This window comes from Crassostrea angulata, chromosome 4 (genome assembly GCF_025612915.1).
Source record: "Crassostrea angulata isolate pt1a10 chromosome 4, ASM2561291v2, whole genome shotgun sequence".
Lineage (NCBI taxonomy): Eukaryota > Metazoa > Mollusca > Bivalvia > Ostreida > Ostreidae > Magallana > Magallana angulata.
In genome coordinates, this window is record NC_069114.1 from 12,663,356 (window position 1) to 12,685,845 (window position 22,490).

At 34.7% G+C, this 22,490-nt stretch overlaps 1 protein-coding gene and 1 long non-coding RNA gene across 2 annotated transcripts; both read left to right on the forward strand.

The window, feature by feature from the left end:
- Positions 1–701: 701 nt before the first annotated feature.
- On the forward strand, positions 702–22,086 carry LOC128180705 (WD repeat-containing protein 11-like). The gene is made up of 23 exons (XM_052848832.1): positions 702–706; positions 918–1,098; positions 1,533–1,656; positions 2,561–2,748; positions 3,234–3,507; positions 3,836–3,920; positions 4,539–4,645; positions 6,148–6,220; positions 7,455–7,712; positions 8,483–8,609; positions 9,949–10,055; positions 10,215–10,335; positions 10,612–10,780; positions 11,106–11,274; positions 11,637–11,702; positions 11,999–12,083; positions 13,440–13,634; positions 14,341–14,507; positions 15,580–15,674; positions 15,986–16,083; positions 16,549–16,629; positions 20,398–20,542; positions 20,848–22,086. Exons 1-23 carry the CDS (start codon positions 702–704, stop codon positions 20,988–20,990), a joined length of 3,063 nt encoding a protein of 1,020 aa, XP_052704792.1. The 3' UTR covers positions 20,991–22,086.
- LOC128180152 (uncharacterized) lies at positions 17,834–19,776 on the forward strand. Its single transcript, XR_008243194.1, has 2 exons — positions 17,834–18,803; positions 19,237–19,776. It is a non-coding gene; the product is annotated as an uncharacterized LOC128180152 (long non-coding RNA).
- Positions 22,087–22,490: the final 404 nt, after the last annotated feature.

Here is a 22,490-nt window from a genome sequence, read left to right on the forward strand (position 1 = left end):
CTTCAAATACTGTACACAGGGAAATATTCGTCCCTGTTTTATTTTTGCCCCTTTTGCCCTTGTTGTCAAAAAATTTGAATAACGGTGTTCGTTGTATGCAAATGTAAAGGGCAAAAAAAAAACCTCTTGGAAAAAATAACCTTGCATGTATATACAGTTCTGTGAATTTTTAATCAAACTGCAGAAATTAATATCTGTGTTAAAAAAACCCAGCAAGAAGTATTCCCCTGTTTAACTTAATATTTCTAGGATGTACTTTGAAAAAATGTACATACAGAGAAGCAATGTACCATAATGTTTATTCTTCTTCAAGATTGATTAATATAAATGATTGATATTTTCATGGCAGCAACAAACTTAAAAACAGATGGATCTACTAGTAGCATTGAAAAAAAAGGCTGCATCTAAAAACCTGGCAGAGAGAATGAGTAAAATTCTGGTAGGAGAGGGAACCAGTAAAAAGTGAGAACCAGAACTTTTATCATGCATTAATAACAATAAAGATTTTCACTAGTCTTTACTTTTATCATGCATGTATATATTCACACAGTGCATATCATTTTATAGAATATACTTGCTATGATTTATGAAATCAATGTCTAAATGACTTTTCATTTTGTACCACGAAATTCAATAATTTCTTTTGCCTACGAGCTGTATTGATTACTACTTAGAGAATAAGGAATTATTCTTTGAGTATTATGAGGTGATAATATTGGTTGGGGCATGATCACGCTCAGACCAAAATTATTTACCCGGTACTTAACTTGGCTGTTTTTCTTTTCGTACCTGGAACTAGATAAGTTATATCAGAACGTTACTTAACTGTAAAGTATTTCTTTTTTTTACAATGAAAGATCCACTGTAAGTTACACCAGACAATAACTTAGTATAAACACTATATCTTTTTGTACTAGGAGCACTAAGGAAGACTCTGACCAGGTGATGCTGAACGACTGTATCCAGCCGTTGTACCACCAGTCCTGTCGCCACCACCTGGTGCTAGTGTACACCAGGGAGATACTAATCCTGGACCTGGAGATTAACCAGACCGTGGGGATTATCCCCATAGAGAGGGCCGGCTCACCCTTTGTGCAGGTCAGAGGGAAAATCATCTCACTGAAACACACTGACAGTGACTGAAAACGCTAAATAACCTTACTGTTGAGGGACAGTTAGGGAGGTCAAAGTGTCTGAACTTGTGCCCAATCCTGATTATTGGTCCACAAAAATTTAAAAATGTATTTTAATACAATAAAAATATGTTCAAATTGACAGATATTTTATTACCAGTACCTATTTCAAAATAAGATTTTTGTTATTTATTCAGTTATGGATTGATATCCATGCAAATGTATTGATTTGTTTATTTTTAACTCATTTTCTGGTTGGAATTAATGTTTAATTCTGTTCATTTTATAATGATTTAGGTATAAGATATAATGCTGTGGGAGGGAAGATAGCCAGCATTTATTTACTGTAATGAAAACAGAAAAATATGAACCATTGTTCCATGATATTTCTGTCCACAGGTTGTATCCTTCAGACAGCGAGATGTCTTGTTGTGTCTGCATGAGAATGGGAGTGTGTCGGCCAGGATCCGTAGAAAGACCAACGCCATCACAACCCCAGCCTCGGAGGGACATGGGGCATTTGGTGGGTCAATTATTTTGATTATGTGATGACATTTCTGATTCTTGTTTTATTTCCAGTAATCAAGGCACAATAGCATGATCTAAATTTCTTATGATATACTTGATTTGGTCATTGTATGGGGGGGAGGGGGGGGGGGGGGGTTCGCGCAATTTTTAAAAATCTGATCTGCTTCTTGTATCTCTGAGATGTATATACCAGAGTGTGATATTGTTCTCTAGTGATTTTACTTGGCTATGTTAAGGAATGAGAATTTTATTAAGTTTTCAGACACCAGGAGCTGTCACATTTATTAATTTAATTGTAATATTGAAAGGGGGATTTTAGTTAAAAACTTTTTTAAAAATTGCAATTCTTGCAATATAATTAAAGAATGAATATTGTTGATTCCTTTTTTAAGCAAGTACTATATTCTCCAATTCTGTTGATATGTATCAAATTGCAAGAATAGAAAATTGCAAATGATGAACTTTTATAATTGTAATTTATTCTTCAGAACTGTCAGTAAAATCAAAGGAAGAATTTAAATTTCACAGAGGATGCTTTTCAGTGTTTTATGGATATTAAATTAATTTGTCACATCTACCGGTACTGTGAATTCATCAATGTTCATTGAATTCAGCTCTAATTTTCATGGACTCCTTGTTAAGTTGATCAACAAAATTAAATGTTCATTGAAGTGCAATTTCCAATAACCTATTGTATTGATAGAATCATTGTCCTGGAATTTACATATCCTTGAAACTGTACTTTTCATTAAATCAAGGAAAATTGATGTTCAAGAATATTGATGGTACCACAGTTTATAGAATTCTGCTGTATCTTCCCATAATATTTATAATTTGTAACGTGATAAATTAAAATTTAGGTTTTTTTGGCCTGAACATTTTTTAAATTAATAAAACAGATGATTCCCCGCCCCCTATTTCCATGGATGTGACCTATGACCTCAGATGTCAGTCAGACGGAATGAGGGTGACGCGACACAGCCGAGTATCCAGCATGGCTTGTTGTCCGGTGTCAGAGAAATCTGTGGGGTTGGTGGTGACGGACAGCCGCATTGTATTCTGGGATATGATGCTTCTGAGCGGCGGAGTGAGTGAAACCATTCTACATGTATTTCTTGTGTTCAAAGTCAGCTAGGGTTTCTTTTAAATAATCTTTTGATAAGACACTTCCCCCCATCCCCCCCCCCCCAAAAAAAAAAAACAACAACCAAAAAACCCCAAACCAAAAACAAAACAAAAGTGAAATCAGTAATTATGGATACTTAAATTAACCCTACATCTATGCCTCAAGTTTGATTGGCCATGAACAAGATGAAAAACATTTGAATTTCGTCAGATTTGATATTTTCATCAGATTTTGAGATTTTTTTAACTGAGTGTTGACTTTGTGGAACTTTTGATTTAGATCTGTGAATTAATACTTTAGGAAAACATCTCCGAGTGTAAATTTCCTGCTATAAAGCATACAGAAACATCAAGACATAGATTAGAAGTTGAGCTAAAATATAAATAATATAAATTAAACCTATAAATGAGAATGTTTATGATATACATGTACAACCGACATTACAGATTGACTCTGAGCCAGGACCAGCTTCTGATAAGAAATTAAAGTTCCCCGTGGTGTCTGATGTTCCTCCTCCCAAAATCTCACTCTCTGATATGATTGGTCAACTGCCTGTGGTAAATCCAGACCACCCCTCAGTGCTGAAAGGTCGTGCGGCGGCCCTGAAGTTTGTGATCACTGGTCTCCTGAACGGAGTGGTGTCCCCTGTTACTTGTCTACGCATGTGTCCCCCACTTACCACTAAGAACTGGAGTGTGTACGAACCACTCATTGCTGTCGGTATGTAGTACATACTTAGAGTTAGAGCACAGATCATATACATGTTTCTTCTTTGAATCAGTTTTTACTGTAGTTTCAGTTTGTACAGGGATATATGTTGGTCAATATTTTTGCTTATACCGTGATTTTTTTTTATACTAAATCACCTTTAATTCACATGAGAGAAATATTTGCAAGATTTGCAGGAGCCTCTTAAGCTTATAAACTTCAATAATTAATGTTCCTACCTATACAATGTATGAGTTTATTCTAAATTTAGTTATCATGCATTTGTTATAGTTTAATAGAACTGATACATGTGTATGACTTTGGTTGTTTTCATTATTAGGTAGTTCCACAGGAGTTGTACAGATCATCAACATTTCGAGTGGGCTGATTGTAAAGGAGTACAGTGTTCACACAGGGACTGTCAGGTCTGTCCATATGTCCATCTTTCTGTCTATGTGCCTGTCCATTTGTCTGTCCGTATGCCCATTACAAGTATAAGTCCATCCATCCATCCATCTTTCTGTCTGTCTGTTTGTCCATTATAAGTTCGTCTGTCCATTTGTACTTATGAATGTGGTGTCCACAGTAAACAGACAAGAAATTAACACAAGTGCTAAATATACCAACAGAAAAATTCATAATGATTTTTTGTACCAAGACTTCATTCCCCACAATGTACAGATAGCAAAAATCCCAGAATGTACCCTGTGTTCGTCCGTACGTCTGTCCATCTGTCTCTGACCATCCATCTTTCTGTCTGTCTGTTTGTCCGTTATAAGTCAGTCTGTCTGTCTGTCCATCTGTAGCAGTCACTTGAGGCATCTTCAACAGAGCAAGCGCTCACGAGTGCTCTCCAAAATTCCTTATACCCGCAACAGAAAATCTGGTGAGCACTCACGAGCGCTCTCTCTGAAGAACAAGCCTCAGTATATTGTTCAGTATACAACAGTTCTATTATATTTAGATAGAAATACATATTACAAAAGCTGTAGAGATTGTGAGAGACGTTAGTTATAGTTAACAGATATTTGTGGTTTTTACAGAGGGATAGAGTGGTGCAGTTTGAAGTCCTTCCTGTCCTACTCCTACCCATCAGCAGGGACCAGTGGTCTGGTCAAGAACGATCTCATGTACGTCGACCTGTCTACCGGTGAGTGTCTATCTATTCCTGAATAATCTCAACTATTCTAGTAAACATGTCTACTGGTTAGGGTCTACCTATTCCTCAATAACCCATCTATTCCAATAGATCTTTTTACTGGTAAGTGTCTATCTATTCCTCAACATTCTAATGTACCTGTCTACCATTGAGTGTCTATCAATTCCTCAGTATTCCAGTAGACATGTCTACTGGTAAGCTCCTATCTATTCCCAATTACCCCATCTATTCCAGTAGACCTTTCTACTGTTAAGTGTCTCCTAATCCTCAATAGCCCCATTTATTCCAGTAGACCTGTCTACTGGTAAGCGCCTATCTCTTCCCAATAACCCCATCTATTCCAGTAGACCTGTCTACTGGTTAGCGCCTATCTATTCCTCAATAACCCCATCTATTCCAGTAAACCTGTCTACTTTTGAGTGTCTACCTAATCCTCAATAACCCCATCTATTCCAGTAGACCTTTCTAGTGTTGAGTGTCTCCTAATCCTCAATAGACCCATCTATTCCAGTAGACCTGTCTACTGGTCAGCGCCTATCTATTCCTCAATAACCCCATCTATTCCAGTAGACCTGTCTACTGGTAAGTGCCTTCCTAATCCTCATAAACCCCATCTATTCCAGTAGACCTGTCTACTGGTAAGCGCCTACCTAATCCTCAATAACCCCATCTATTCCACTAGACCTGTCTACTGGTAAGCACCTATCTATTCCTTAATAATCCCATCTATTCCAGTAGACCTGTCTACTTTTGAGTGTGTACCTAATCCTCAATAACCCCATCTATTCCAGTAGAACTGTCTACTGGTAAGTGCCTATCTATTTCCCCAAAACCCCATCCATTCCAGTAGACCTGTCTACTGTTGAATGTCTACCTAATCCTCAATAACCCCATCTATTCCAGTAGACATGTCTACTGGTAAGTGCCTATCTATTCCTCAATAACCCCATCTATTCTAGTAGACCTGTCTACTGGAAAGCGCCTATCTGTTCCTCAATAACCCCATCTATTCCAGTAGACCTGTCTACTGGTAAGTGCCTACCTAATCCTCAAGTGACCTGTCTACTGTTGAATGTCTACCTAATCCTCAATAACCCCATCTATTCCAGTAGACATGTCTACTGGTAAGTGCCTATCTATTCCTCAATAACCCCATCTATTCTAGTAGACCTGTCTACTGGAAAGCGCCTATCTGTTCCTCAATAACCCCATCTATTCCACTAGACCTGTCTACTGGTAAGCACCTATCTATTCCTCAATAATCCCATCTATTCCAGTAAACCTGTCTACTCGAAAACTAACCTATTATTCATCAAAAACCCCATCCGCCTTCCTTTCTGCCATAACAACTATTTAAAATATTCTTTATCTAGGAAGGTCTAGTATGTAGTTGAATAATTTTTTTGTAGAATACAGGGTATCATGACTACATAATCAATTTGTTTCTTTAAAAAAATAGACAGTTCTAATCCATTTTATAATTGTATTTACAGGAAAAGTGAAACCAGTGAGGGCCAATAGAGACCAGGAGTCCCCCATAGAAATTCTGAGGGTGTCCTGTCTCAAGTAAGGCCAACATGATCTGCTGGGAATTGATATGAGTAAAATTATGTAAATTTGAGAGTTACATGTATATCTCTGAATTTTTACATGTACAAGTAAATGAACGTGACCTGATAATAGGACACATCATCAGTGAGGGTCATGTAATTTTCAAAGTTATGCCAACAAATTTTTAAGCTACAAATGTACATGTTGAATGCTTTCATTGATTATTTCTAGATAATATTCTAACAAAAATTGTGAATAACAATAATTGTGGATTTTCTCACATGCAAATAAAAGTTTATTTACCTTAATTCAGATATTGTGAATCCATAGATTAACACTGTCATTCCTTCTATACACATTTTAAGGAGTCTCGGGGGAGAATGTTTCAAACATACGATTTCCTTTAATTTTTTTACAGTGAAATGCCAACTTATGAGAAAACTATGTGCAAAATATAAAGTAAATTGACCGAATAGTTTATCTGTTTGCCGCGCTCAAATTTTGGTCGTATGTCCGATTCATCACCGACATTCTATATAGGATTACCGTATATAGGAAAATGAGGATTTTCATTTTCAATTTTATATTTAAAAAATTACAAACATACGATTTTCTTGTAATTTTCAGCGATGAAAGGTTAACGTATAAGTAAACTTTTTGCTAAATTAAAACGAAATTGACTGGATGGTTTTTATGCTATCCGCCCTCATAGTTTGATCCTATAAACGTGCAGTGACAGCCATTTTACATATAGAAATGTATATTAAAAAAAAGGATGTGTACGAATCAAATTCAATTTTTTTGTAATAGAAGAAAAATACCTTTCCACTCACACAGAACGTAGAAGGATCGCGTGGATCGCGTGTATGTTTTTATTTTGCAAATTATAGTTTTGATTTTAATTATTGACGCTGCAATAGAAAGTACAAGACGTTTATTTTTGTCAATTGTTACGTCAGAGTATCAACTGACGTCATCGTAAGACGTTGATTCCGACGACAATAACGTTGACTTTGAAGAAGCGGCGAGATGATTAAACTACTTCTGAGCTTATTCTAACGATTCTTTTTACTAAATATAATTTTTTGATAAGTCATTTTTTTAACATAAAAACGTTACATGATAACCTGTATATTTGAACATTTTACTTTACATTTGCGTTTTACGACAGTAATGCGCAATACCCTGCGCAGAGGGCGCAAAATTTTAAACCCGCTACTGACCTTAAATAGCTGCTATTGTTTTACAGACAGTACTTTATAGTGGGCTTCAAGGACAAGCCCTTGGAACTGTGGGACCTCCAGACACTGACCATGCTGAGGGAGACAGGGAAGTCCCTGCCCCACCCCACAGCTCTGGAGTGGTCCCCCTCACACAGCCTGAAGTCCCTGAAGAAAAAGATGATGAGCCACGGGAGTGAGAAAGAAGGAGGTCAGCAGGCGTCGACAGGGGTGGGCGGAGACTCAATGGGCGTGTCCACTACGTCACTCACAGAGCCCAGTGAGAGGTGAGGGGTCACACTGGAAGAGATTCCGCAAAAAATCTTTGAATTAATCCCGACACAATTTTATCTATTTTTACAAAAATTTCCTTGCATTCTGCTGTAAATAATATTTCAAAAATAAATGATATAAAAAGAAATAATTTTGAAAGTATACATGCAGTTGACAATTTAACCCTCTAAGTAGAATTGTTGTTTATTAATACTTTTGACCTTATTAAACATAAGGAATGAATATCTTTGTAAACTCACAACAAGCAACCCTTGCAGATTTTAAAATCTCACTTGTATTTTTAGACAGTCTGAACGATATAAAATAATTAAAAAATAGATAGGAGCTTACAATTTATATTCTAGCGATTTTATACAAAACAGGAAAGTTGCAGAATTAAGTACTAACATAAAATAAGAAATTTCCAGTAATGAATTTCCAGTAATGGAAAACTGCATTGTGATAAATTTTATTTTATTTACCTCTCTTTCATATGATTTACTTTCTTCCCCTGCTTTCTCTTTTGGCAGAATGATAAAGTATTTAATATACTACCTGCAGTGAGATTAACTTTTTTCTCTCTCTCTTTCTCCCTGCAATGTGGTCAAATTCTTTTCTCTTTCTCTCTGTAGTGTAATAATTTTTTTCAATTCTCTTTCTTCAGTGTGATTAACTGTTCTCTCTGTCTTTGTTTGCAGTTTGATTAACTGTTTTGTCTGTCTGTCTGTCTGTCTCTCTCTCTCTCTATAGTGTGATTAATTGTTCCCTTTCTCTCTGTCTGCAGTGAGTCCAAAGTGAACCAGAAGCTGATGGTCAAGGAACACTTTGTGTACACTGACCCCGAGGGCACACTCTATCACTTCGTGGTGGAGGGCTCAGGATTCTCTGACGCCAGTCGCGTTCCCCCTGAGGTAAGCATTGACCCACAAGTGTAAAAATTCATTTTGATTGTGCTCTACATGTATTGCTAACATGGATTTCACTGTGTGTTGATAGTTGCTAATCATTATATAACTTAGCACAGCGTCAAAAGTTAATTATTGATAATAAGTATTTTTATTGTAACACCCCCACCCCCCAAACCATTTTGTTTTGTCTGATTATTAATAAGTTTAATTTTGCAGAAAAGCAGCATTAATACTGATTTTTCAAAAATGGGAAATTCAGAGTTACCGGTAATAATTATTTGTCCATTGAAAAATTCCTCTCTTTATGCTATATTTATGATACTTCTTGATAAATGTCCACCTAAGGAAAAAGGGGGTTATTGACATCTATTGATTTCATCTACATGCATTTATAATTTTTTGAATTCCATATCCCATTGTACTGTATTAAAATGTGATGACTTTTTTGTTAACATGTGCACCATTTTCAGGCTAATTCTCCATCCTTATCAACTTATGTGGTAGGACCCTATAATAAAAATATAAAATCCACAATATCACTATTTCTTATTTCATCTACATACAGTATGTACATGTATTGTACACCTTTAATTACATTTAATTCATGTACATTTATAAACTGTTTATATAGTTCTCAATGTCAGACTCAAATTTTAAGATAAATGACAATTTGTTTTCATGTATTAATTGTTAATCACTTTTTATATGCGTGAACTTTAATTGCATGATATTTCTTGAGAGTTTCTTCTCGCCAAAATAAAAGATTTGAATTTCACAGGTTTTATACAGAGTTTATCTGAAGGTGGAATAACACATCATCGCAAAATGGCTGACTGCTGATCGAAACATTTCGTTTTATTAAAAGGATTTTATGGACGAAAAAAAGTAACTTACTCCATAGCCGAGTGGATAAAGTGTCGGACTTGTGATCCGTACATCCCAAGTTCGAATCCCGCAAGGGCTTTTGTTGTTACTTACTGGAATAATCGTTTTAGATAATTATTCATTTTTTATCCCCAAACTGCAAATTTTTTGCTTATTTGACATTTGTACAGTTTATTTATAAATATATCTTTCATTATCAAAAAATGTCCTGTTAATTTGAGGGACTTTTTCCAGGTGTGTTATTCCACCTTAAAGTTTGAGGTTATCATGTTTTACCTGCTTATTGTTTTCTTAACACAGTCACTGCAATTTATGGATAATGAATACTAACCCTTTGAAAAGAGATTGATATAATGTAATTAACATTATGACAGTCACTGTAATTATGTGTTTTATTCAAACCTGTTATTATCTTTTAATACATGTACCTAATTTGGGGGTATTTTCCTGTTATTAGTCTGGAATTGGGACCATTACATGGATTGCCTGGAAAGGAGACTTCATTTTATTCGGTGATGGTGAGGGACAGTTATCTGTCTGGGATCTTAAAAACAAAACGCAGAGGTAAAAATCACCCTGTCAACAAATCCACTTTCTTTGTTCATCTTTTATTCCGTCGTTTCACTCACTTTCAAACAGTAAGTTTTTTTCTCACAAGTTGTGTTGTCAATTGAATTCTAATTTATATCATTATCCAATTCATTTTTGTGGTTGCTTTAACAGGACTATGGCCACAAGGCGTGGTTGGATCAAGAAGATCCGCTTCGCCCTGGGGCGAGGCAATATGAAGTTCTTTATCTTGTACATAGATGGATTTGATATCTGGGACTTAAAAGATGGAAAGGTGAAACTGAAAATAGTGCTTAGTTTTGATAAGAACAAATGTTGATAAGTATTAAATAGGTTTGGCAAAGTTTACTTGATTCAGAAATCTTTGGATATACGTGTACTTAAATGTACACATATATACTGGTACATGTACATGTAATGTATCTCATGAGGAACATTTGAATATATAAAATTAATATAGGCTAACAGAGTTTGGTCATACATGTACTAATTAAATGTATAATTTTTGTAAGGTAAAATAAATGTAAATCAGATTCTTGACAATAAATAGGCTGAGCTACTGAGTTCCATGAAGAGTCCACGTGACGTTGCCAAGGTGGTGGATGCCGATTGGACTGGATCTGACCGGCCGGTACTGGCCACCGCGGAGGGCTGTATACAGGTGTTTGACCTGACCCTCAAGTCGTGCTCCTGTACTATAGAGGACCGCGAGTTTCCAGGTAACAGCCACACCTGTTGGAGTAATCTTGAAAATAAGTACACTTTAGCATGTACTGTGGAACCATTTTAATCTTAACAATTTATCTGAACATTATCAACTCTAACTAAACTGTCAGAAATAAATGAAAGGAGCAATTTACGAATGAAAATCTTCTAGAATGTATAATAAGCATCCACATAATTGGAGAACTTCTTATGACTATGTATCCTTTTGATTTTTTACCTATTAAACTTAATATAAATATTTAAGACATCAAACCTATCACTTTATATAATTCCTCTTAGCCTTTGTTGGAGTTAAGTTTTTGGTGTATGTCTTGGCAGATGAAGTAGCCAATCCCTACATTCTGTCCCCCAAGGGGTCACTGATGATGAAGTATCACCTCCAGAACCAGCCCTGGAATCAAGAGTACTCCCCCAAACTGGAGGGGCTGAGAGAGGAGGAACAGAATCTCCAGACAACACTCAACAGACAGATAGATCTCCTGGACAGGTAAAAGTCACACCTGTGTAAAGGTCCTTGACAGGTAAATGTCACACCTGTGTAAGGTCTACAACAAACAGATTGATGTCCCGCACAGGTAAATATCACACCTGTATGAGGTACACAACAGACAGATTTCCTGGACAGGTAAATGTCACACCTTTTTAAGGTACACAACAGATTATGTCCTGAACAGGTGAATGTCACACATATGTAGGTATACAACAGACAGATTTATCTCATTTTCAGTTAATCAGTGCCTGTAAATTTTATTTTTTACAAGGATAATTTGGTATTACATTATTTACAGTGATATTTTCAATTGGTATTTCATTATTTACAGTGATGATTTGGTATTTCATTATTTACAGTGATATTTTGGATTACCTTCCATGCTGCAGATTTGGAGTAGCAGAAAGATGTGTAATGCTTGCCAAGTAAGACATGATGAATTCAAAACAAGTATTATGATTACATGTAATAAAAAATTACATGTAAAAAAAATAGTCGATACTGTAAATTGGAGTCATTTCATCATGGAAACTATAGATGTAATAATTTCAGTATAAATCTGATTGAATGGTTTTCAAATTGGGTTTTACGGCCAATTAGGGGTTACAGCTCAAAATTTTGCTCTTGAAGGCTTGTGAATGTACTTAATTGTATTTTGATACGATTATTTAAAAAACTGAATATTTGTTAATTTGTATGATCATTATCCTTTCACTGACAGGTTATTTGGGGATGAATCAGATTTCTTGTTTTGGACTGTGGCCTTGTATTATCTAAGAGCAGTCAAATGGAGTCCAAAATCTCAGGTAAGACTTGATTCTTCCTGGGTCCTTCCTATAACAAATCGGCAAACAAACCACATTCAAAAGGGTTGAATTCATTCTATTCAAGTGGTGGTTTTGTTTTAAATCTAAATTACAATAAAGCTCTTTAAGGTGGCTCACTACACCATGAAATATTTTCTCAAATCAGCAGAAAATTGCTTGATTTTGATAGATATCATAATGGATAAGTAGTATTTAAGTACCGGTATAATAGGGAAAATAATGTGCAATTTTGGATGAAAAATTACATTTTTAAAAAATTTAATTCAGTTAACATGAACAAAAGCTCCTGGTGTATTCGATCTCATGATCTGCGGTTAATAAGCCCAATACTTTAACCACTGAGCTTGGACGATATACAACCCAAATGAACGATATACTGACAGTAAAACTCGTTTAGTACGAACACGGATATAGCGAATTTTCGGATGTAGCTAACTTTTTTGGAATCCCCGGTAAAAATGTTAACAACTCTTTGCAAAATATTACGGTAACCGTTATAACGAAATCGGATATAACGAATTTACGGATATAGCGAACTGATTTTGAGTCCCGTAGAGATGAAATATAACGATATTTAACACCTTTGTAACGAATTTCTTTATAGTTTAAAAAGTAAGCTCTACCAAATTAAAAAGAATTTAAAAGAATTTATTTTCATAGAATTTTTTTACAAGTCATAATTCGATTATTAAATGTATCAGAGTAATGAATTTTTATTTTAAGCCTCATTTAGCGAAATTTATAGTCTGGTGAAAGAAAACATGTATATATAGTGAATTTGCTATAGATAATACATGTATTACGAATTCGCTATACGGATATAACGAATTACGGATATAACGACGTAATTTCATTGGACCCTAGGAATTCGCTATAACCGAGTTTTACTGTAAACAGTTTAACAAAACATTTAAATCTCCATCTTGTGACGTAGTGTCTTAAAAGTATAAATGTAGGTGTAGTGAGGTACCTTAATTAAGATGGATGAATGGTGGTGGCCACTTTTAGACCATATAAGTCTCCTTTAGCAGGAGAGCTTTTTTAATAAATAAGTTTGAGGTAAAGAAAAACCAGATGAATTGTGCTGAAAAACAATGAAAAAGTGTATAACATTTAAACCAAACAAATGCAGGTTGATATAGTTTGGATGTAAGTTATTATACATGTAATAATGGCCAACATGCATGATTCAGAATTATCTCCTTAGCCTAATCAAATTATGTGTTACTCTCTGAATTTGAATCTCAAATCCAATCAAATTATGTATTACTCCCTGGGTTTAAAACGAAGCTAACTTTGATACAGTACTACTGAGTGGTTACTGATTTTGTTCAGGGAGACAAGGATTTACTGCTGGGACCAGAGAAGGACAAGTTTGTCCCTCCCACACCCTCCTACAAGGAGACCAATGACCTTGTGATGCTTGACAGTCCCGACGAGGGGGAGGGGTCAGAGCAGGGGGCGTGGTCCCTCCTAGACTTGCCATTGGAGAGATACTTTGACACAATTTGTGACAATGACAGCTTTAAGGTCTGTATTAAGATCAGATGTCAAAGTCAACTGAGTATCTATGTAACGTATTTCTGAAAATCTCTGCGACGATCTAATTTCTGCTTTTTTTCGCAATCTTTTTTTAAATAGTAAATTTATGAATAAGCAGAAATTATATCCTGTATTATTTTCTATCACAAAATTTTGAAATTGCAAAAAATGACTGACGCAAATTAAAAATGTTACATATTTCCCCTTTTGGCAAATTATGTGTCATGTAAAAAAACCCTGGATAAACGGTAACAACTACATGTCTGGGAAAGTGAAGTGACTGAGTGGTTGCAATTTAATTTGACTTGTGTTGATATTTTTGTATTAAGCACATCAGTAGTTGATCTTTTTTTAAAATTTCACAATTTTTAATCATGTTTACCAGTAAATTTCTTTTAAATGTATTTCTTACTTTAAGAGAAACTTTTCACATATTTTCAGCTTTATCAGTTCTTATAAATGAATGTCGAACTTTTAGAGAAACGTATTACCTATTTTCAGCTGTATCAGTTCTTTTAAATGTAATATGTTAAACTTTAAGAGAAACTTTTTACCTATTTTCAGCTGTATCGCTTCTTTTAAATGTACCATATGTCAAACTTTATTTTAAGAGAAATTTTTCACCTATTTACAGCTGTATTGGTTCTTTTAAATGTATGACTTACTTTAAGTGAAATTTTTTACCTATTTTCAGCTGTATCAATTGGACCGTGTAGCTCTTCATGACAGTAAAAGGGTAACATATGAACACACCAAGAAATGTGCTGAGAATTACATCATGTTACGCGAGACGGACCGAGCTGTACAGTTACTGCTGGAGACAGAGCCCGAGAATGATACCTACTACACCGACTGTCTCAGGTAAGAGACCGAGATATAATCCAACAAACTACACAAACTGTCTCAGGTAAATGACCGAGATATAATCCAATGATGATACTACACCGACTGTCTCAGGTAAATGACCGAGATATAATCCAACGATGATACTACACGGACTGTCTCAGGTAAATGACCAAGATATAATCCAACAATGATATTACACCAACTGTCTCAGGTAAGTAACCGAGATATAATCCAACAGTGATATCGCACTGACTGTCTCAGATAAATGACCGAGATATAATCCAACAAACTACACAAACTGTCTCAAGTAAAAGACCGAGATGTAATCCAACAATACTAAACCGACTGTCTCAGGTAAATGACCAAGTTATATAATTCAACAATGATACTTAACTGACTGTCTCATGTAAATGACCGTAATATAATCCAACAATGATACTATACCCACACTGTCTCAGGGAAATGACCGAGATATAATCTAACAATGATCTTACACTGACTGTCTCAGGTAAATGACCGAGATATAATCCCACAATGATCTTACACCGACTGTCTCAGGTAAATGACCGAGATATTATCCAACAAACTACACAAACTGTCTCAGGTAAATGACCGAGATATAATCCAACAATGATCTTACAATGACTGTCTTAGATAAATGTCCAAATTACATGTATAACCAAATGATGATACAAGACAGTACATGGTCCTTGTCTCGAGTATATGACTGAGATATAACTTGATACATGTAATGATATTACGGTACAAGGAATGTGTTCCAGGTAATTGACCAAGATATATAATCCTTTAATGATACTTAATGGACTAGCTGTCACAGATAATTGACTAACTAAAGATATTTGAAACAACAGAGATAGAAAGTTGGATACAAATATCACAAAATTAATTGAGACTGTTTTGGATAGATGATCAACATAAAGATGCTTCAACTGTCTTGGGTAAATGATTGAGATATAAGTTAAATTTGAACTAATATATGTATGCAACACATATGTCATAAATAAATAAAGTATAATATTTGAATATCTCTGATGGTTTTGTACAAGAATATAAACATTTATTGTAGAGCTTGCCTGGTGGCCAGCATTAGATCTTCTGGTGTCTCACAAAGCACTATTAAACTGGTGGCCACCAACTTGATTGCTAACGGAAAAATCAAGGGTAGGTTTTTAAATACATGTACATTTATTGTTTATCACAAACAATTCAGATACATGTAATGCTTATTCAATGAAAGGCAACAGATGTACATGTTGATAATATCAAAGGCCTGTTCAGCAGAGCTGATGCTTAAATTGTGTGCACTTGCCTAAGTTTGTGTTGTAAAGATGTGGCATTGTGGCCAGCATTTAGTTGCAAGCACCTGCTTTTGATCTGTTTAACAGGCCTTTGATTTTGTGACACTGCTAGCCTCCAATCATGATTTTTATGAGATGGTGATACATAATGATTGCCTCTGTCTGTATCCACAGAGGGGGTACAGCTGCTTTGCCTGATTGACAAAGGAATGGACGCCTGTCGATATCTCCAGACCTATGGGGCATGGGACCAGGCCGTCTGGCTGGCTAAGGTATATATCCATACTACATATTTATACCTATATCTGCCATGTGGACGACATTATTCAGTGTACACTGTAATTCTAGATGGGACTTATGATGTTGTTTGTAATGAGCACATTAATGCATGTAATTACAAAACAGTCATGAAATTTGCATTTTGTTAGAAGAAATTTTGAAAAAAATAATCTTAACGTCTTCATTCTCAGACAAATTTAATAGATGGAACTGTATGTCATGTATTAAATTTTTATTTGAAATCAAGACAGAAGAATATATTTTTGAGGATAAAAAGCCTTTTGAAAATTCTAATAGAAGTTACCGGTGTCATATAATATTTTGATACCGCGAAATATTGAACCCGGGTTCAATATATTATGGCATGCATTTTTCATGTAGATATAAATTTATGTACAATAATTGTTTTGAATAAAGTGTCTCCAAACGTGTCTAGCTTTGATAACTATAAATTGTAGGCTACTCTAACTGAAACTGACTGCTGTGAGGTGATGAAAAGATGGGTGGATCACTTATGTGGAACACAGGTCAACCAAAAAGTAAGTCAGGCTCAAGTGTCCTCAAGTGTCAGCTAGAAATATGTTTAAGATTCATTTGACCAAAAAATAAGTCTGACTCAAGTGTCAACGAGAAAGCAGGTAAATAAAAAAGAGCCCATTCAAACAAAAGACCAAATTAGACTCGATCCTAAACTAGAAAGCAAGGAATTGAGCATTAGAAAACTAATTCAACCTGAAATTAAGTGATGCTCAAGTGTCAACTAGAAAGCAGGTGCCATGGTCTTAGAATAAGTGATTTAACCAAAATGTAGGTAATACTATAAAAGTGTCCACTATAAAAAAGGACTTTACTAGAACCTTAAGAATTTTTTAAAGCAGTCTGTGCATGATGCTTCAGTGACATTAGAAAACAAGTACCGGTACATATGCTAAAGATTTGAAATACCGGTAATATTATTTCAAACTAGTGAAGTTAGATATTAAAGACATTAGTTTTCATGTTCAAGATTCAGAGATGTGCATGATTGCATACATAACCATGTAATATTCATTTAAACAATAAAATGCTTTCTTTGGTAATTTTTTTCTGCAATGATCGCTACCTTCATTACCCGAATGAATCATCAAAGGAAGCATTTTATTGTTTATATTAACATCTTTCTTTTAGCCAATTAATAAATTAATTATGAAAAGTAAGTAAAATTCACTAATTACTGTTAAATGTACGTAAGTACGTTAACTAAAAGAAACAGCCAAATCGTCTCCTGTGAGACCTTGGGTCTGACGTCGTCATGATTATTTCGTGCAGTTCGTGATTTTTCCTAGGTAGTTGTAGGTCTCGACCAATCGATAAACTGGGCGTGTCAAGTTTGGTCCTGTCACTTTCTTGTCAGCTTCAGCCGCTGTAGATTTCCACCAATCAATAAACAGGGCGTGTAGATTTCAATCTGGCTGTTTCTATAGTGCTATGAATTAACTATATGTTTCCGTAAGAAATAGAGGGTATGATACTTGGTAGATGTAAATATATATCTGTGAATTTCAAGAAGCACATGCAGTTCATTTATTTTACTAAAGTTTTATCTATTTTTGTAAATTTTTATTGACAAATTTTAAGTCAATCCATCAATTGCAATATCACTAATTTTATGTGCATTTGTGATCAAAATAAAAGCTGATCACAGAGAATAAAAAAATTAAAATTTAACTGATATTTCATCTTTCATCAATGTTTTAATAGAAATCCCGTACCAAACATTCTAACAAATGCTCATGAGCAGCTCATGAGAAGCACATGAGAATCTAGTAAGAAATGTATGCAAATTAGGTAGGAATTCATTTTGCTCATGTGCAGATTGTTAGTCTCTGTTAGGGAGGAAAATACTAACCAAAATGCACATGTGCAAAAATTTGCTCACCTGATTTCTCATGAGCAAAATTCTATTCGAATTGCTCACGTAAGCAACAGGCTATACAGATACATACGGTAGATTTTTTTTCTAAGTTCAACTTTCTCACGTGAGCAAGAGGTTAGGAAATTGGACTTAGTCAGTTTATGCAGTATCAGAGTTAAATCAAAATGAAAGAAAAAAAATTACGTCCTTTTTCCTCACGTAAGCAATTGCAAAATTTCGTTAACAAGTACATTTTGACAACCCCTCCCGCACCCCATTTTTTTTCGTAAACACCAAACTTTCAGGTTTTTTTTTTTTTTTTTTTGGTAACGTTATATTCTTTTTTTCCTAAATTGAATTATCACTCAACTTACTATTTAGATATGAGAATCTGACAAAACCGTTTGATATTGTGATTTTTCGTAAGCTGTTTGTTTCTACTTTTACTTTTGTTTTAATGTAAAGTTACCCGGTAGTCTGGTTCTCGCTCCCGCCCAAAACGAAGTAAATAACGCAGTGGCGGGGGAACCAGTCTAAGCTACGCGCGCGCTCATTGGTCGATTAAATGCCAGCCGCCAATTTTCATATTCGATTCCGCCATGTTGTATACCATCACAGATGACGGTGAAATGAATTAAAAAGGAAAATATCTGATTCTGTACAGTACTACCGGTTGATAAGGTTAAAAACTACGTTGTCAATGGGGTATTCGTCTATGGAGTGTTTTAGTGTGAAAAATCCACGGCTGAACAGAGGAAGAATCTGATTGAATGAAATCGAGTGTCGACACCCCCTGCATCTTCTGTATGAGCACTTCAAGTAAGTTGAGCATTAACTTGTTAAAATATATTCTTTGAATCACTTGAATGGCAGTTAAACGTGTTTGTAATTAGAATGAATATGAAACGAAATACTGTGATCTTAGCATCTACCTTTAAAACGGGGTTAAACAATTTACAATTACTGACCCTCGGGCAAATACCGGTGTCTCGAATGTAAAACAAACGTTATTTTTTTCTTTGACATTTTACTTGACAATAATTTTAGAACAAATAATTCTAACTACATTTTTTTTATTATTAACACTGATTAACGATTTAATGGCATGAAGAAAAGAGTTCATGTTTTTCTTGTGTAGAATCTGATAATATTAATAGTTGCAGTATTATATAATGATTTTCTTAAAAACTGCTTGAAATATGAAAACTTTTAACAATTTCACTGATATTAAATTTATTTATCTTTCCAATAGGCCTGCCCTGAGTTGTACAGACCTGAAGAAAACCATGAAAAGCTCGCTGATTTTATGAATGATGCAACAAAAAAAGTGAAGACGTAATTTAAGTAATGGAGAAGTTATACATGCTGAAGTCTGGTTGTGTCAATTTGGATATTAATATTGTGATGTTCTGGTGGTCAGCTGTTTGTGTGGTTTACAATTTATGTGTGAAATCAGAGAGCATGTGAGACACGAGACTGTCAAAGAAAGGACATTTGCAATGTTGGAGACGAATGCCTCGATCGATTGTAATGCAGCCAGTGTTCGTGCAGCACTTATGAACTACTTTATGGTTAAATTGAACTTTGCCTACTGTGAACTGTGATTTTTTTTCCAAGTCCATCTGTGTGCTACACTGCTTTGTGTGATCAAACTGCAATACAAGTTTCAACATGCCAGCATTTATTATTGGTAAACTTTCTAAAGATTTATGTAAATGTAATGTTTAACAATGTATGAAATTGTATTTTTAAAATGACTGATGTAAATATATATTGATGATTTTAATTTCAATTTTTGTCCATTGTCTTTGAAGTGAGCAACTGTTGCACATGAGCCTCATGAGTCTCATAAGCCTCATGAGCCTCATGTGAGCAAAACTCTTGGTGAGCAGATCTATTCCTCACGTGAGCAAATAATGCTCATGTGCAGAATTTTTCTCACGTGAGCATTTTACCTAATTTGCATGTTAAATTGCACATAAGACTCACATGAGCAACTCACGTGAGGAAATCTTGTTAGTCCTCACGTGAGCTGCTCATGAGCAAATTGTGAGAATGTTTTGGTATGGGATGTTAGTTTAGAGATTTTGTGAAAATGTAATTAATAGATTGTAATGTGTGTCTATTAGGCTAGACTTGTAATTTGAATCAAGTTTCATTCTAAATCAATGAAATTACACTCACTTTGATAATAAAAGCCAATTTTTCTTTTATTTAACTCAAAAATTTTTAAATATATTTTCAAAAAATAGTTTGGACAACAAAAAGAAGAGAAAGAAATAGTGTAGACTCAATTACCATATATTTAACACTGAAATACCCCGGTATTCTTGAGGTTACGTAGTATTAACATGATTAATCACTCACTGACAGTGAACAATCAAGAAAATGATTCCTTGTTTATGATTTTCAGAGCAAGGCCCTGCTAGTGATGCTGTCTCTGGGCCAGTTTTCTAAGGTTCTGGAGATGTTGTACGGAATGCGTCAGTTTAACAGGGCAGCCTGCTTCACTGCAGCACTGGGGGAATTTGGACTCTTGGACCAAAGCCCAGATAATGGTAGGTATCAAAGCCAGAAAATGGCCTGACGTATCAAAGTCCGGATAATATTATGTATTTGAAAGCCCTGATGATATTTTGTATCATAGCCCTGATGATATTGTATATGTATCAAATCACTGATAATTAATGGCTTGTGTGTTTTATGTATGATGGACTGTTCTGCATTCATTAAAAAGTGAGATAACTAAGAGGAAAGGGTGGGGGGCTTAATTATCAAATTGAATCAAATTTAAGTTCTATTCAATGTAGTTTTATATTGAGCATGCATACAGTTATCTATTTCTATCTGTGTGTGTTTACAGTGTCACTGGTGGAGGCCGTTTACCTGGAATACGCCCGTCTACTGGCCAACCTAGGACTGAGGGCACCTGCCGAGTTCTACTGCCAGAAAGCCGGCGATAAGGGGAGGCAATTCAAAGAGGAAGTCCGCATTCTCTTTACCTGAATAATTATCATATCTGTGAATGATTGGAAAGACATGATGTGTATGAGTTTTCACAGAAGGAGAGTGAATGAAATGAGTGTACATGTGTTGACTGACAGAGATGGAGAGAATACTCTGTAAAGTGCAAACTGTAAGTGATGAAGAAATGAAATGATGGGATTTTATTTATGGTACATGTAAATGACTTTCTTGCTGTTAACTTTAATTGCAGATAACACATTGTTATGGTATGTTTGATTTACTTGTATTTTAAATTTATGAATTTATAGTTATACGTTTAATTACTTGATCATTTTCGTAATGTTATTTATTCATTTTCATTACCATTTCTGTTTAAATTATTATTTGAAATAAATGATATTAGTGGCTATCTTAAATTACAGATATCATTGTATTGCTAATGATTTTGTTAGTTAATATACCTGGTTATAATATATTATAGAAACTGTAAGAATACTATATTTCTTTTGTTTTGTTTAGTTACATCTAACTTACTAAAGACCAGGGGAGGGCTTAATTATCAATGTATTTAGTCAACAAGATGAAAAAGCCGATATTTGAATATACATGTATAAGGTTAATATTATGGGAATTTTTTTTGAAATACAAGTTTGTAAAATGCTGCGTACTTCCTGAACTGAAAACAATGCAGTGTGAAACATAGGTCCCATCATAAAATCCAGTTAATTACTTGTAATACTACATGTGGTAAAGTATTATCTATTTCAATTAATTGTTACAGGTTAGATAATCTACTCGATTAGATTGCAATGTTCTTGGTTATGTTGCTATGATAATTCATAAAACTGATCTGAAATGTATTCCATGTACATGTTTAGAATAATGTGTTAACTTCATGTAATATACCATCAATATTCATTCAGTAGATTTATCATGTATGTTTTTGTTATTTCATTCAAATAAAGAGTAGGGGAAAGTTTGGGTATAAACTACGTCATGTATCATAATGACGAAAATTCTAAACTAAAATGTAATGACGTCAAAATGAACACTACATGCATAGTTTTGTTAGATTTAATTTATGCTTTATTTATCTATCTGATGAAGAATAAATGTTGAGCTTTAGTATACAATACCAAGGTTGTTATTCCTTTGTCTAAGGCACATGATGCGGTTAGTCTGGTGGGAGTCTTTACTTTCTCCCGCTGATGATAAATTCTAAAACATTGAGAATTTAAAAAAAAGTTTTAAAAATCTTCGTTTCATCATACATGTACACATTTAGTAACATTAATAAGACTGTGTATTGTTGTTAGCTGCACTCGTTGACCTCCGTTGTAAAATCCACACGCACCTGACGTTATATGTTTTTCTGATTAAAATAAAATTTTAAATTTATATATGAGATGTTGGCAAAAAAAATTCTTGATGAATCTGTAGGTTTAGCTCGTTCTTTTTCCCGCGGGCATCGGTTCTTAAAGTTCGCTGCGCACACTATTTATCATTAACGACGCACTGTGTTAGGATTTAGGAACGTTC

Coding starts and splice junctions, on each gene's coding strand:
- LOC128180705 (XM_052848832.1), top strand. Junction 7,713..8,482: donor CTCACAGAGCCCAGTGAGAG/GTGAGGGGTCAC, acceptor CTCTGTCTGCAG/TGAGTCCAAAGTGAACCAGA. Junction 11,275..11,636: donor CAGATAGATCTCCTGGACAG/GTAAAAGTCACA, acceptor CATTATTTACAG/TGATATTTTGGATTACCTTC.